Here is a 17,148-nt window from a genome sequence, read left to right as displayed (position 1 = left end):
TTTCGGTGGAATAACATTTTTATACGAAAAACATCATCATGTATTATATTTAAAAATGAAAATACATTTTGTTTTGAAAGAGCTTTGCAAGTAACATTAATTGTTTTTTGTCGGGTTCAAATTTTTTTGTTTTTTTTTATTTTTTTCAACTAAAAAAAAAATCACTGATGAAAAGAAACAAAAATAAATTTATTCAGTACTTACAATATCATACAACATATGATTTACTCTGGTAAAAATCAATTGAAATTCTTCCTCTTGCATAAGTGTTGTCTTTGAAGTAAATTTTTTTGTTCCTTACTTGTAATTCAATTATTTTTTCTTATAACATCAATTTTTATGTGACGCATTTTGCGGTCAAATGATTGTAGATCAGCATGCTTGGCTGCAGTACATAAGATTGTAGGTTAAATATATTGCGTACACGTTTGCAAAGACATAAATCTAAAAAAAAGGACAAGAAAAAATTAAATGTACTTCTGGGTCATCCTATAATACGTGAACAAAACATAAAAAAACTGTGAAATAGTCCTCTTCTAATATTATAAATTAAATTTCAACAAATTAAAAAAATCCAGTTACATTTAACTTTTTTAAAACAATTTTACTTGATAAAACGAACTCAGCCTCGTTCTAGTCACTTTTAATTGAAGCAAAGAAAATCGATTGCAGCTGAAAATACCGAATGATGTAGCACGGCATGGTCATGTAAGGTCGAACGTACGAGATAGTACACTTGAAGTGAATAACTAAATTGTGATATTTGAAAAAATTTTTACTCTCACTTTTCCGAGTATTTACTATCTATTAATTATTCATTGTACAGTAGGTACCCTAAATTAGGTTCTTCATAAAACACATTTTGTTAAAAAGTTATTGATTAACGTGGTTCAATGATTATAATGAAAATTGGAAAATTAAACAAATTTCATCTTTTTTTTTTAATTTAGGTAATACCAAATCATCTGTAAATATATGTTATCCTTGCTGAAATTGGAGCGTAGGCCGTTTCGTTCATTCAAGTATCATGTGCACGGTCGTCTTCGATTCATGACAGCTGTGTGTGAACCCACGTGTAAAATCGTATTTTGGGCTCTTAATCAATACACGGGTGGACAGTCTACATCAATATAAAAAACATAGATTAAAATTTGAGGGGGGAAAAAACCTCAGCAGTCCTTTTGAATATTTCCTCTTGGTTTCCTCACTTTTTTTATCAAACATATATCCACGTACTTCATCGTCCAAAAACTCTCATCGCTCTTAATTCCCCAGCATCCAATTTCTCCTCGAAATTAAAAATCCAGCTGCGCTTGCAGCCGAAAGTTGGGCAAACTTTTTTTTTTTCAATATCCCACCTCTCGAACTCTTCCTGAATTGCACTTTTCTCCACAAGTACATATTCGTCACTCCCTCAATTTCACCGGCTCGCACACTCCACATGCCTCATTCTCTCTTGATAGACTTTCCACCGCTTGCTCTTCTACGCCTCTTTTTTTTTTTTTTTTTTACCACTTCTTCCTTCTCCCCCCACTGCTTCACGACTGCTTTTTTTGCAAGATCGTCAGTTATACAGGTATCATATACTGCAGAGGCGAACGAGGAGCAGGTTCCGATACTTACACATGTACCGTAAGCGCCTTAATTGCGAAAGGGAAAGCCTTAGCCGTAATGAAATTCATTGGTCCGCCATAGCTGCAACTGTTATTATGGCCAAGTAAGAATGTTTATTTCATGTGTTGGTGCTACAAACCAGTCGAGTATAAGTATTGCAAAAAAAAAAAACATTTTGAAAGTTAGCAACGCACTAAAATAAGTAAAGCGGCATAGTCCGATATAAAAATTGCAACATCAAAAGCGTGTCTGCAATAAAAAATTGCACGTGTGCCGTACCTGCAATAGTGCAAACCAGCAATTTCCCCTTTAGCACATATTATATACATGGCTTGCTTTTGCAAAAGACGCGCGCACTTGTACGTGTGTACTTACACATAGTCACGTTTGCATTCGACGTATAGCTAGTGTGCAAGTTGCGGGGGGTTGGAGCGATGGAGGAGAGCGAAAAAGAGAGAAGAAGCAGACCGGATTGATTTTCTTCGAGGCGCAGCCTCAGCATATCGTGCGGTCGTGTGTTGGTGTGTGACGTGCTGTATTACGGAGGAGAGAGAGAGAGAGAGAATGGCTCCTTTTCTCTCAATATACCCCCTCCCTTCCCCTGCCTTGGGAGAGCTCGAGGAGTTGTTGGCTCCCCTTCTTGCCCCCCTCGACACTCTGCCCTCCAGCAGAGGCTGATGCTTGCTTGCCAAGTTGCCAATCCATACGGGGAGTTGGTGGAAGAGGGAGTATAGAGAGAGAGAAGGAGCAAAACGGGTTTGCTTCTCTCTTTGTGTACTATACATATATACATATATATATATGTAATACTCGCTGGCTGGTTCTCAGTCGCGGAGCGATGCTGGAATTTCATTCTCGTAGCTCGTGCGCTTGGCTTTGGCGAGAGGTATAAGGTATAGCGTGCAGGGTTGCCGGGGAGGCAAGCTAGCTTGGCGGCGGCGGCGGCCCCCCAATCGATTTCCCACGAGTCGCGATTTTCGAGCGCCCCCTGCCGGCTTTGCGGATCTCTTTCTCCTGCCTCGCCGTTGCTTCGCTATATATACATATATATATATGCTTATAATATACTCGTGACGACGTATAGTAGGCGAGCGTAGTAAAGTCGTTGGTTTGCTTCGCATACATATATATATACGGAGGGAGAAGGAGGAGAAAAGAGAAGTACGTTGACGCGATTTTCAAGGTTTTTCGGTGCTGATGCAGCCGACCGACTCGCTTGCCTTCTCTTATTCTCTCGTTTCTTTAGTTGAGTCAGAGTCTTTTATGACTGTGCACTTCGTTAATACGTAGTGATTTCAGTTTGTTTATGTTGAATTTTACGGTTTATGTAGATTACACATTTTTTTTTTTTTTTTTTTTTTTATAAAAAATTTCATGCTTATAATACGACTCCTTTGAGGATTCCTATAGTTAAGAAATTTATTAAAAAGAACAATTTTTACCAGCAGGAAAAGAAGGTAAAAAAATTATCAAACTCACTAGGATTTGAACTGAAGTCTCATTAAAAATTAGAAACCCTCTAACTAGAACAAAAAGTGTACACACCAATAGGTATGAGACTGACCATTGATATCAAAAAAACTAATAAAGACGAAAGTCTGATAAATCTCGAAAATTGTTGATTACACCCCGGACTTGAACTTGATTCCTATTTGAAATTATCACCTCATGTGTAACAATTACAAGTCAGTAAAACTCATTAGGGTATGTGAGGCTGATCCATATTTCCCTCTATTACCGTTATTTTACAGAAAGATAGGCCCCTGTTGTCTCAACTTAAACTCTATTCGACGTAGTATTTCGATGCATAAAATTAGAACATTCGTAGAATGTATCATACTATTTTCTTAGTGTGATAAAAAAAAGTGTCAAAAGAACATTATTTCGCAGCACCTTAACCTGGGGTTACTCAGATTAAATGTAGCATCCAGTGGTGCAAGAAACCCTCTACAATAGAGAATACCCTTCGTTAAAAAAATAATACAAATTTTCTTGAAATCTTGATGGTATGAGGATTCGAACGTGGATCCTATTGGTTGGTAGAATTAAGGATTTATTAAAGTGGGACACAGGCTCCAATCCTAGTCAGAGTCACAAAAGTAGAGAACAAACAAAAAAAAAGGATTAATATGCTGCATAAATTTCTGGAGAAGGGTCGCTGTTTGTCACATGTACTAATTTCTGTCAGTATTAAAAAGTTAGAGTAAGCAAAAATAAGGTAATTTTACACAGAATATTTACCTATATACTCCAATCCAACGATTCATTGGGTGTACTATACGCGTTTACTTGACCCTAACTAGTATGCCCATCAGCACATGTGAATGACTGTACTCCAACCCCAACCCCATGCATCCCTCGAACGGTGCTTTGATGAAATGTTTCCTGACACCGCAGGGATTCGCTGGAAACCAGGTCATTGGGATTGTTGTACTCGTTGCCTTTGTATTAGAAAAAATATATATTGCAGGACGAAAAAGAGAAGAAGAATATGCAGGAAGGTGAGTGCACATATGCAAGGCTTAGGTAGAAGGGTCCTCTTACCCCATATTGTACATATATCACAGTAGCTGCCTCTGTTGCCGAACACACCCCTTTAAATATTGTAAGGGATCGAGAAAAAAGTTAAGGGGAGGGTAGCTAAACAGTAGCTCTCGTGATCCAGTTTCCAAGCCCTCCCCCCTTACAAGTCTCGATGTCTGGGGGCACGCGTGTGCGACGCTCATGCCGCGTGTTCTAGATATGCATATACATATATATACAGCTACATCCTTAGCTCCCCAGCAGTGGGTTTAAATTTAATGCTGGAAATGATTTTTGGTTCACGCGACGCGTAACCTTCGGGCGTCGATTCATTTTTAGAATACGACTTCGTAGTACGTGCATGGCTAAGCTCGAGCCCACTCCCAACCCGTTTCCATTGTCGTTGTTGCGTTCTTCTACAGCTCCATTCATCCAAACTTAGGCCGGACTAAGAGAAGGGTTCTGCACAATTGCCGACCGGCTCTTTGTTTTCGGGTTCGGTTATTCGTGGATCGTACGAGCTTGTATACACGGAGTTCGATTGCTTTGAAAGTGCCTTCGATTGTTGGTATTTTAAGTACATTTAATACATTTAGACGAACAATCAGCTTAATAAACAATATAGTAGTGGTTATTGTTATACGTACAGTCGTTGGTACAATCAATCAATAAATACAAATGGTGTGCTCGATAAAAGTGCCAAATGTATTTCGTTACTGAAATCCATTTTGTGGTATTTAACAAAGTAAGCAAAATATTTCATGAAAGAAATAAAAACCGAGATACCACTGAAGTGTCGAACAAAATAATGCTATCTGCTTATATAGGACACAAAATAATTGGGTTAACCGAAAAAACTTTACTTTAAATTATTTCAATCTTTTTGTAGTAACAATCGCATGGAAAATAGTAATGAATATTCTTAAGTTAGGTCAACGACGGAATGTGATTATTGCATTTTTTAATCAAATTCTAGTTGGGCTAACTTGATGTTTCCCATGATGATAAGTTCAAAAAGCACAAAGATAATTAAAATTATGTTAGTCTCGCAGTTACTATACAGAAATAAAAAAAAAAAAAAAAAAGAAAGGTTTAAAATATACCAACTACTGTATCTCTTTGTTGGCTCGAAGCGCAATAAAAAAGAAACCTACAGCCGCAGCACAGAGAAAAATCAATAGACTGTCTTTATGTGCACACATGCTGTTCAGTCAGCATCAATCAAATTCATAAACGCAATTCATCTGCTTGTACCTTACATATATTTACATGTGCAACGCATAAAAAAATGGACAGTAGGGAGTTGAAAAAAAAAAAAATAATAATATAAAAGTAAGCAAAACCCAACGCATACATTATTTTCCTCTCATAGAAGTATTATATGCGTTCACGCGAGATGGACGTGGGCAAATGGATCTGAACAAAACACGACATGCATACTCGAGCAGCAGCTCTCTCAGCTGCGAGAAGCATACATTACGCACAGATCTTTAAAGATCCGGCCGGATGCATCGCTCGCTATAGTCAGAAAACAGAAGCAGAAACCCCAGCATCAGTAGATCGGTATAGGTAGAGAAACATGAATATAGTCGTTCATGCGAATGTGTGCGCGTTAAAGTGTATACCTACACATGCATCTTTAGTACCAAAAAAAAAGAAGAGAGCGAGAGAGACGGCGACCCGGAGAAGCTAAGAGAGAACAACTGGCAACGCTGTGCCCATAGTTGTTCGCCAAAAACAGCGTTGCCGTGACACCCAAGCAATAGTGGGGAGAGGGGATGCAGACAGTATTGGATATATAGGCACATGCGGATGGTGGTGCAGGCTGACTGGCTAAGGGTCCATATTTATATTTATATGGCATGGCGCATGGCTCGTGCATGCATCACACGCAAAAGATAAAAGCCCGCGTTGGTGACGTCACGCGAGTGGATACACGACTCATGTGCAGAAGCGTACAGCAGCCATGCGCAACCATCCTGTTGTGAGGAAGAGCGGAGAGAAAGGAGCACGTACATGTGTACATATACGTATATATATATACAGCTCGGTTATCTGTCAGGGCGGTGGCGGTACTGGTTGTATAGCGCGCGGTCACACAGCTTCGAGGGAGAGAAAGCTTATCCCGCTCTCTTTTTCTCTCTTTCCTTTCATTGCTGCATCTATATATTTTCGGTGCAAAGACAAGTCGATAAATGATCGCTCTCGGCACGAGAATTTGGTCCCTTTAATGGAAGACTTAGAAAAAAAACTTGAAATAAAACTTGCTAAAAAATTTTCACCTTCCAGATTCGAACTCAAGGTTGCTTAACTCTTATGTAAGAGTTATGCCATGTTAGCACAGCTACGCCATTAACATCTAATTTATTATTATTATCATTATCATTACCGTTGTAATTATTATTGATACTATTATCAATATGAATTTTAGTATTACTTTTGTTGTGTTTTGTTTTCCATTCATTGTGTAAAACTTTTTTGATTTATTATTACCTTTGAGCTACTTAGTAACCTTCCCATTGGCCCTTAAGCACTTTTGTAGCGTTAAACCAACCTTGCTGATATGGTGGATATGTACAACTAAATTCAAGAGCGAATCAAATCATGCGTAAAAAACAACCTTCACAATTTTCGACTTAAATCCTGCCAAGGGAAATCAAGAAAAAAGTATCTAAAAATCTTTTCTGTGTCGGGATTTGAACCCTTTTCCTCTTGGACACAGATAGAAAAGTATATTATTTAGAAAAGCTAAGCAAACGTTGCTCTAAAATACATGAACATCGCGTTATATTCACACTACTTTTATAACTATTTAACAATCTATTAATAATTACAGAAATAATTCAATTTAACAAAGAGCGATGATAACACTTATAAAGGACACTATAAATGTCAGACGCTCGTTCGCATCTGGGTAAAGAAAAATATATTTTTCACCAAGGGTATTGCTGTAACAGTAAATGAAAAGGTAAATTATGTCAAACTCAAGTTCCAACTTATATAACCTAAGCAAAATTTTATTATATACTATAAAACAAAAGAATTGTAAAGAAAGCGGTTTTAAAAATCGACATATTTAAAGTCAGACAATATTACTTCTAAATTCATGAAATCTGCACTTCTGGTGCATAATTCTCCTCTTCTCGCATCGACTTTATCATTATCACTTCGCTGGAACAATGCTTCCAAGCTAAAGTATTTTCTATTATAAGCTTTATTGATCACTAGGGAATAAGAAAAAGCCATCTAGAGCTAGAGCCCTGATCAAGTTACTTCCTTACTTTACGTCATCATTTATATACTACTTTCATGCTTATTACGTCTATAGGCAATTTTATTGTTTTGCATGCACTTCTGTAATATTTACACATGGGCAATACAATACGGTTGCATGCACAGAATCGCATTTCATATCGTACTTAGTGCAAAGGCAACTAAAGCATGGATGTAAAGCAAAAGGAGATTTGTATAGATATGATACAGTTGAAAGCGAGCGTTGACGATCTCTTTACATGATTTATAAATACGACTTTAGCATCAATGAAACGTTTTATTGATTTTCGACATCGAAACTTCTATACTTTCCAGTAGCCTGCCTATCCATACTTATTTCTTTCTTTGCTTGCAGTAAGCTGTAGTTTTCATACACTACTTTTTTTGTGTAATGTTGAATAAAAAAATCATATAATTATATGGAAAGAGATGTGTGTAAGAACAACTTTGAGCATCTACTGAGCAAAAGTTATTAATTATTTTATAGTGCTGTACGTTCATTGCATATTAATAATATTATGAAGGAGCTAACGCGAGATTTTTACGCTCTAATAACCCTGCATGACCTTTCATACTTCGTCCTGACGCTCAATATTCTTTGACGTGACTCCCCTCTTTATTTTTTGCTTTCTACACTTCTTCAAGAAAGTACAAGGAGCCCGGAACAAAGACCGGAAGGACGCGCACGTGTAGATTCTGGCTCGATGCCTTTATTCGCCTTCCCCTATTGCTTGATTTTTTTTCATATGTCAAAAACATATATTGTACTATTGATAAAAAAAAAAAATGGAAGTCTATTGGTCAAATCCTCAAAGAGAGTTTGATGACTCTGCGTTTTCTACAGCTGAAAGTAAGCACGTATAGTTACATAATATACACATACCCACACGTGATGGTATATGCTCCATTCCATTTTATTTTTCCTTCGTTTAATCTGGAAGCCGGCAATCAATACGGTTCAAGGTCGAGGGTGTGATCAGCTTGCCCCTTCTCGCTTGTTCCCCATTTGCTACGCCTCGCGCGAATCATCGAGTGCCTCAACAAGAGTACAAAGAACCGTGAACTACATAAATGTTCGAACCCCCTTTTGATCTGACCCCAGAATATTTTCATCTACGCTGTTGCTGCTATTATTGCGCCTTGGATCCGCTGATGAAAAGAACGTTTAAACTGCTAAAAGGGTGGGACATACAGCTTTGGACGTTAGGATCGTATAGAAATCGGATCTTTGAAAATAACTGATTTTTGTCTCATTGCACCATTCATTTTGATTTCTCATCATATTAGATCCATCGAGTACAGATTATCAAGTGTATTTATGAACAAATTTAGCCAGAAAAGTAACGTCCTACAAACGTTTAACCAAAGGAAAATATGATTTGAAAATTCTTTTCTTTAAGTCGGTAGTGACTGTGTAGTCCAAAACCCTCTTTACGTCAAAACCATCAGCTCTTCGTCCGCTAAAGCTTCGAACATCTGACCTCTAAATAAGTATCGAATTTAAAATCTTCGACTATCAAAAGATAATGACTCCAAAACCTTAATTCCCAAGTAGAAAATGTCTAGATAACTTGACATACATACATACTGTAAATACCCTATAATTCTAAATACTTGTAATCTGAAACTTCTCATCTGAAAGATAAAAATTAATATATCAATCATCATCGGTGTGATGATTAGAGTTTCAAGTAATTTATTTTTGTGATTTGTAGTTTTAAACTTCTCCAGACTTAGACAACTAGTCATTTATCAAATTATATACATGTCAAATGTTTGTCATGTTATTATGTTGTAGGTCAAAAGATATGAATATGATTAGGGAATGAGCTGTTGTAGCGCAGTTAGGTAAGAGCTAGTGAGCTGCTTTAGTTAGACGAGGGTTCGATTCCCGATAAGGTCAACTTTTCAAATGATGTATTCGGCTGAGAGTTGTTCTCAAGTCTTGCGCCTGGCTCTGGGGTGACTTAAGGATATGCTTCTAGAGGAAAGTGTACTATAAAAATAAAGTGTACAAAGACGGATTAATAATAAAGAAGTTGGGACATAGGTTATAAATTTAGATGGGTTGAGAAGTTTGGTATCGATACCCTCTCAACACAGCGTTTGTATATAAAGGGTACTGATAAATAACATCAGAAGACGTACTGATTAGAAAAATACTATAAACTATAAAATAAAAAATTACATGTTTAGGGTTTACGGAATTAGAGCCATATTAGTATTGCAGTCGAATTCTTTATTCATACTAACCTAACATAAAAGAATTATTGATTATTTTAACTGATTTAGAGTTACAGGTTTCAAAATTGGTATATATTCTATGTACATCTTTATAGTCGATTGAAGAACAAAGATTTTTTAAGTCACAATTGTGGTGGCCGTAGTTGAGCTGGCTAAGGCACTAGTCTGAAGTACGGTTGATCCGTTAGATCGTGGGTTCGAATCCTGATAGGTATTAATTTTTTAAAGAGTTGTTTTGGCTGAGATTTCTTCCTAAGCTTCATAGCTGGTTTTGCAGTTCAGGTCAAACCCGGGTTAGATCCTGTTAGTGCCTCTCAGGCAGGTAAAGATCGGTTGAGGTATATAGGGTAAAGGGTTAAAAAAAGGGTAAAAAGGACCAAGTTAGAGGAGTTTGAATGTACGTTATAGATTTAATTGTGTAATGAAATATGGGGTGAAAGATTATTATTCTGGGTCAGTATTACCACCCTCTATTACCGCTCATGATAGTCAGTCACTTGGTGTAAGGTAAAAGTACCAATGCTCGAACACACTTTAATTCTGTCCCAATGGTGGAACAGGCAATAACTAATAAACGTTTGAAAACTTTATCTTAAAAAAATTCATTATAAATCTTTAAAGTGGTGTCTTATCACATCCACAAAACTTATCATCTATCTTCAATTGCATTACAATGAAATTAAAAGTTTATCAAAATGACTGTTTCATTATACGTACAATTCAAAACATAACCTCAAATTTCGGATGTCCCGTTGGTGAAACACACAGATTCTATTGAAATAATATGTACATTTCACCATTGGGACATCACGTACCACTATTGGGACATGCGTTCTCAATGGTGTTTTACTATAGGTACAACATGACATAGTAAGTTTTTATTAAATTAAAATTATTTCTTGTTAAGATAAAATTCATCAAAAAATGTATTTAATAAGTATGCAGCAAAATATATCAACAAGAGTTTAAATGCTCATGTTATCTTCAACATGTAATTTTGTATGAATTTTAAAACAAAATTTCACCAAAAAATCGTTCCAGCATTGGTACTTTTACCTTATGGATAAAAATAAATTGAAAAAAAAAAAAAAAAAAAAAAGTTATAACTCATTTGGTTAACACAGCTTACATTATAGGCTCCCCGTTAGCCCCAAGCCAGCGCAGCATCTTTCGGTTTTCCCAACAATGTCCCGAAGTGCAGCAAAAAGAAGAAGAGCCGACCCCAACGTCGTTCGTAGCAACAGGAATATTGTAATAGCAGCATCGATGCAAAAAGCACCAAAAAAAGGGAGGGGATAAGACAGCTAGCTCAGCTGAACGCGATGAAAGTAGCGTACACCAAACACCGACGCGTCAGTGCACATTGCGAAAATAACACAAGAAAGAAAAAGCCGCGCATGCGCCCGGCCATCCGATGACGTAGTAGCTGGGACCTCTGCCGCGAGGAGCTCTGGGTTGAACGCCGTATACACGCTGTTATGTGATGCTACTTACATATTGGCCCGACCCTCAACTCGAGCTCTCTCTTTCCCTCGTGCAAAATATATAACAGAAAGAGCGAGCCATGCAACGATTCCATGCAGTGCCCCGCATGCACCAGATGAGCACTACTTTGCTGCGTATACACATCGGGTATTATGCGTAAGCGTATATACATACACCCACGTAGTAACATATAAATATATATATATATATATATATATATATGTAATAGGTTAATGTGAGCACAAGCGAAGTGTAAAGAGAGAGAAAAAGCGAGAGCCGACACCCGTAGACCCACTTTATGCCGTCGCGCTGCCGCCGCATTCTCGAGCGTTTCTCTCCTCCTGGCCCGTCTTGCTCGCGCATAATACACACACACACACACACACACACACACACACGAGGAACACGTTTTCTGCCCCCTTTCCTTGGCCATACGCCCGTTCGCTCTTCTTATCTCTTCTCCTCCGCCACCCAACATCGCCGCGCCTCTCTTCGCCATAGTAGGTAGGTAGGTATATGCTTTCGTTACCGTTAAAGTGACTCCCCTTTTTTTTTGTTCCTCACGTGTACGTATACACATACACGTGTGCTAAAGTGTTGGACTGGTACGTAGTGGTTTACCAACCAAGCGCATCCTTTTCCGCGAACACACACGTATGTGCGTACAAGTTTCGTGCACATATATATATGCGAGTTTGCGAACTCGTCCTATATTTCGCTCCGCGCTTACTTGCGCATTAACTTGCTGGTACAGTTTTTTTTTTTTTTTTTTTCTCTCTCTCTCTCCTCCAGACTTATCAGGAGAACGCGTGTACGTGACGAAACACAACAGATTGGTCTCGATTCTCGGAATTTGTCGAGCTCCGATGTATCGGCGAATTTGCTCTAGTTTCTCATACGTCATTTTCACCCCACAAATCCTAATCTTCGCAAGTAAGCGTAAAATAATGTGATTCTGATGAAATATGAAGCTTTACTTAATATTTTTTTGCTCAATGTACACGTACACTTTGACTCACAGTTTCAACCCCTTCGTTTTTAGGTACGACCCCCTTTTACATTATTTTAGAAGAAAAAAAAAAAAAAAAAAAAAATTGCTCAAGTTCTCAAATTTCACGTGCAGCGTATGCATGAGTAAAGTTGTATACAAATATCGTGAAGAGAAAGAATATGCAAGAGGCACAAGCAGCACGCACGAGTGCCGGCGTCGTTGCAGCACGCTACGGGGGAAACGATCGCTGCTATACATCCCTCCCTCTTTGGGCTGCTCCGCCTGATCGAGGCACGAGAGGCAAAAAAATCAGCGAGAAAAAAAGAAGACGCGCGGCGCGGAGGAGGCAGAGAGGAGCAAAAAGGTTCAGCGGGCGGGTGTTGTACTGTGTGTTATATACACGTTCGCGCAACGCAGACGACCGCGATATAGCGCGCTCGGGGTGTGCACACGGAAGATTCCGCGAGAATTTAAAGACTCAATTTTTTTTTTTTTTTCTTGAAATTTTTTTGTAGATCCTTGATAATCCTTAAATGTCACGACAAACGTAGTCTGACGTGCGCTTTCCTTATTTTATTTTCATATGGGGGTTATTGATGCATTATTTATGCAAACGTTATAACGTAACTTAAGCACGAACTTATATTTCATAAAAAAAAAAAAATAATTAGGTTCAAGGAAATAATTATGCCCCTCCAGGATGGTTTAATTTTTCATTCTAATAATGTAATGATCAAAAACTATTGTTTACAAGTATAATGTGTTTTCGTTGGCATGGTTTCACCCCCTATTTTAGGGGTTGAAAATTTTTTTACACATAAAAATTTAAACTGATATTTCAGTCAAGTCTTGGTTTCGTAAACGAAACCTGCCTTACATACGTGAGTTTTGATCGAGTCACGAGTCAAGCACTGACGAGATGAGCTCCAATCCTGATAATGTCGATAAACAATCGCAAGTGACGACGTTTACGAGTTGTTACTCGGTGTTCCGATCGTCATATCCCTGTAGCGAAAAGAAAGTTGGTTTTTCAGCCAACGTTCATATTAAATTTTGCAACCCTCGACAGAGGGGGTGAAAACAACCCCTTAAAAATATTGTAAGAGAAAATTTTAAAACGTTCAACTGGAAAGCAACCTGTTGACGAATTCATGGTAAAAAAAAAAAAAAAAAAAAAAATCCTGTCTAGGATGAAGGTCCAGAGAAAGGAAAAAAAAATGCACTTACTCTCCGCGGAATCCACCGTATGTACTCACGACGAATGTGTGTACTCACGCACGGTCGGCGCGACGTTGCCGGTGTTGCCGGCTCTCAGTCGTCCACTTCCCCTTTTTTCCCGGCCGATGCTGCCCCGTGTGTATGTAGGGTACCCTCTTTCCGCACCGCCCGCTCGCCCATCGTAAAACGGAGCAACCGATAGAGAGCGGAGCTCGCGGCGGCGCGAAGCCGGTTCAGTCGCTCGCAGCTCGCGCCACCGTTTACGTCGAAATCGACCGCAAGCAGCAGCAGCAGCCAACCCTCTCTCTCGTTCGTTCGTTTGTTTTCTTTCTTTTTTTTCTTTTTTGCGCGCACACGCGAGCGCGAGGAGTGCTCCGTTTTTCCACCCTCCCCCATAGTACGCGCGCGTCTGCCCAAAACACATACCCATACTACTCATTGTTCCGCGTAGCGTGTCCCCCGTCCCGAAAAAAAAAAAAAAAAAAAAAAAATTCAAGTTATTGACAAAGAAAACAGTGGGTGATCGACAAACAACAAAGGGGTGCAGTGGGTTCGAGTTGTACAGAGGAAGATAGGTAATATACCACAGTGGGTGTCGTTGATGAATAATAATAATAATTGTCGTGGTCGTCGGTGTGAATTATCAATTGGCTTTGAGGATGCAGCGAGGCCCCACAACGGGCACCGTTAGCTCAACCAAGTGACCCATCGCGCGCTAAACAAGGGCGTACGTACGCAGTAACACATCGGAGGTAGAGGGGAAAAGAAAAAAAATTGATCGGAGCCCACCGAATCACACACGCACGACAAAGTTAGATCAGCCAAGATGATGGGAAAGCGCACGCAGTGCTACCTGTGCGACCTGCCCCGCATGCCCTGGGCCATGATAATGGAGTTCTCGGAGCCGGTCTGCCGGGGCTGCGTCAACTACGAGGGCGCCGACCGCATCGACATGGTCCTCGAGACGGCGCGCCAACTGAAAAAGGCCCACGGGTTTCAGCCGGACGCGAGGCCCACGGGCCCGGCCAAGGCATACCGGTCGACCGCCTCGCACGCCGAGCACAACGGCCAGGCCGGCCTCGACGTCCTCCAGCCCATGCAAAGCGCGGCCGTCGCTGCCGCCGCTGTCCAACAGAGCCACGCGCGCCACCACGGCATCTCGCCGGCCGGCTACACCCAGCTCCAGCACCACCGCAACTCCATCGGGGAGTTTGCCGCGGCTGCTGTTCCCCAACAGCAGCAACAGCAGCAGCAGCAGCAGAGCCAGCGCCAAGCTCAGCAGCAGCTGTCGGCCCGCCAGCAGCAGCAACAACAGCAGGCCGCGGCCGCGGCTCAGCAGCACCACGAGGAGGCCCAGCACGAGTTGGCGGTGGCGGCGGCCAACGGGTTGAGGGCCGCAGGGGGGGTGCAGCAGAGGATGAGCAGCGCCCATTTGACGGCGGTGGCGGCGCACCACGTGAGCTTGAGCCAGCACGGCCGGGCCATGAGCCAATTGAAGCGGGGCATTTCGGCCATCGAGGAGGACGAGCACGTCGAGAAACGGCTGTCCCTCGAGGAGCAGCAGCACAGCGTCAGGCCACCACTGACCCGTGGGGACTCGTTGCCCGCGGTTAGCCTCGCGGTTAGCTACGTCGACCGCGCCAAGGACAAGCACCCCATTCGCGCACCCAGCTTCGAGACGGCCACCACCTTCAAGGCCAATGGTGAGTACCTGCTATTATTTATTTATTTATTTATTTTTATTTTTATTTTTTATTTTTATTTTTTTTTTTTTTCTTAAAATTTGTACTCTGGTGTGTTCGGGGGTGGCTCGAGATCGATGTGCGTGTGATGCCAATATCTTGTTATTTTAGTTTTTTTTTTTGTTTTTTATCAGCAATGCTCTAACGACTCATGGCGAAATCAGCGTTTTATCTGTCGATAGTTTGAAAATGCTCAAAACGCAATAACGACACGTAAAAATTCCACTCTTGGGCCTATACAACAGCTTGAAATTTTTAATTAATTATATTAACCGGGTTGTGTAAGCATCGTTAATGATAGTTTTCTCGATTATCTTAAATGGTTCAATTTCGAACAAAACCGAACAAAAAATTCGGCAGCAGCCCGAACCCATCGTTCATTCGACTCTTCCGATGTTGTAGTGTTGTATGTATACACACACGTGTACGAGCAGTAAACTCTGGTTCTTCCTCCTTTGTCCGGGGCGCAAAATAAAAAAAAGGTGGAAATCGAACATGGGTCGAACAATGCAATCTTCACTCGCACCCCTGCAAGAAAGGAAAAAAGCAAAATAAAAGAAGAGAACAAGAAAATAAACTTCTCGGTACCAAGATATTGTATTGGCACTCGTACTCACTCGGCCACCCTTCAACACACAGCATGTACGGATACATTTTACATTAACATCATAAGTATATTATACATAATCCTGAGTATACATGTATATACAATGGTACATACCCAAATTTACGCGAACAATGGTGCGTATTCGTGTATACCTATACAGATACATACGATACACACGTGCTGTGGGAACCCGACGCTGCGCAGCTTCTTCATTCTTTTTCTCTCTGTACTCTCTACTATACAATACGTTGTACGGCACTGGTGACTATACCGATTGTTTAGCAAGCACCCGATTTACCTGCGACGCACACCAACCGGCGCCGAAGTGTATACTATATACCAACGCGATCCCCAAGTGGGGTCTTTTTGTTCGTATAGGTATAAGAAACGTAGAGGGAAAAAGGTAGTAAATGAAAATGAGAAAGAAAAAAAAAACGCAGATAACTGTGAGTATTTTTCTTTGTGTCACAGTGTTTTTTTCTGTTTATTTATTTATTTTTTTTTTTTTTTTTCAAGGTACCTCAACTTTTATATGTAAATTTATGCTCTTGTTAAAATTTTCGCACGAAATATTGATAAAAACATGATACAAGCACGTTAAATAGATAAGTATGCAAACGAGTTCCAAAATTGCTAAAAAATAATTGATCAACTCGCAAGCTTGAAATCCTCTTGATATATATGCGTATGTTTTTATAATTTTTTTTTAAAACTGCCTTGCTTCACGTTGAATCATACAAGAGTAAAATCGTGCGTATAATTGGCTCTTTTTATTTTTAAAACTCGCCGTGAGCTCGCGTGCTTGAGATAAATATTACCCATATTCGCGTGTGACGCATCGTGAATGGCGTATGGTAACGTGTCGACCGGAAAAGTAAAACTATACCTAATATTTACTTTTGGGTTGTCCGTGGATATTTCTCCTTTTATCATTCATATTGTAAGTTAACCAAAGAAGCTTTAAGATTCGGAGAAAAACAAGTGTTCTGTTTTCATTTTCTCACCACAATGCTACACTTTTCTGTAATATGTTTTCGTTAGTATAGTTGTATCATTTAATGTACATTATAGGTTGTCCCATGGAATTTTTTTTCAGCAGTTTTACTACAACTTTTTCATAACACAATAACATTCGCCGTAAGAACAATGATATCAGCTGTTTTTCGCTTCATTTTTTTTCATGCGCATACAATTGTTGCTAATTATATTAAATAAGACGATACGTGATGATGTCTCTATCCCTAGCGCGGAAATCTTAGAGAGACAAACTGCTTGATGATAGAAAAAAAAAAAAAGAAATTAAATGAAAACTTAAAATAACATTCGCCTATTAAAAAATGAGGTAATGCGATGTGCCTTTCATGGAAATCTCATTTTATTTTATTCATAGTCTTGTATCGCACAAACTACGATAATGTATACAATACAATGTTTCTTTCTTGCAAACATTA

The 17,148-nt window shown here is 39.7% G+C and overlaps 2 protein-coding genes across 4 annotated transcripts in view; both read left to right on the top strand.

The window, feature by feature from the left end:
- Positions 1 to 17,148, top strand: part of LOC149375062 (uncharacterized) — a 92,972-nt gene that overhangs the window by 38,814 nt on the left and 37,010 nt on the right. The window lies entirely within an intron of this gene.
- Pits (Protein interacting with Ttk69 and Sin3A) overlaps positions 13,622 to 17,148 on the top strand; it is a 32,071-nt gene continuing 28,544 nt past the window's right edge. The window contains exons 1-2 of one of the 3 annotated variants that reach the window (XM_089590188.1): positions 13,622 to 14,573; positions 14,616 to 15,051. In XM_089590188.1, coding sequence (XP_089446314.1) covers positions 14,175 to 14,573; positions 14,616 to 15,051 — 835 coding nt within the window. In that variant the 5' untranslated portion in view covers positions 13,622 to 14,174. Of the gene's footprint in view, positions 15,052 to 17,148 lie in introns of all 3 variants that reach the window. The other 2 variants (XM_089590189.1, XM_089590187.1) reach the window with 2 other exon arrangements.

This window comes from Copidosoma floridanum, unplaced genomic scaffold (assembly GCF_036245765.1).
Source record: "Copidosoma floridanum isolate Cflo_tuat_1 unplaced genomic scaffold, Cflo_Japanese_pri ptg000012l, whole genome shotgun sequence".
In the NCBI taxonomy this organism is placed as follows: domain Eukaryota; kingdom Metazoa; phylum Arthropoda; class Insecta; order Hymenoptera; family Encyrtidae; genus Copidosoma; species Copidosoma floridanum.
This window is presented reverse-complemented; position numbering and strand designations above follow the sequence as displayed.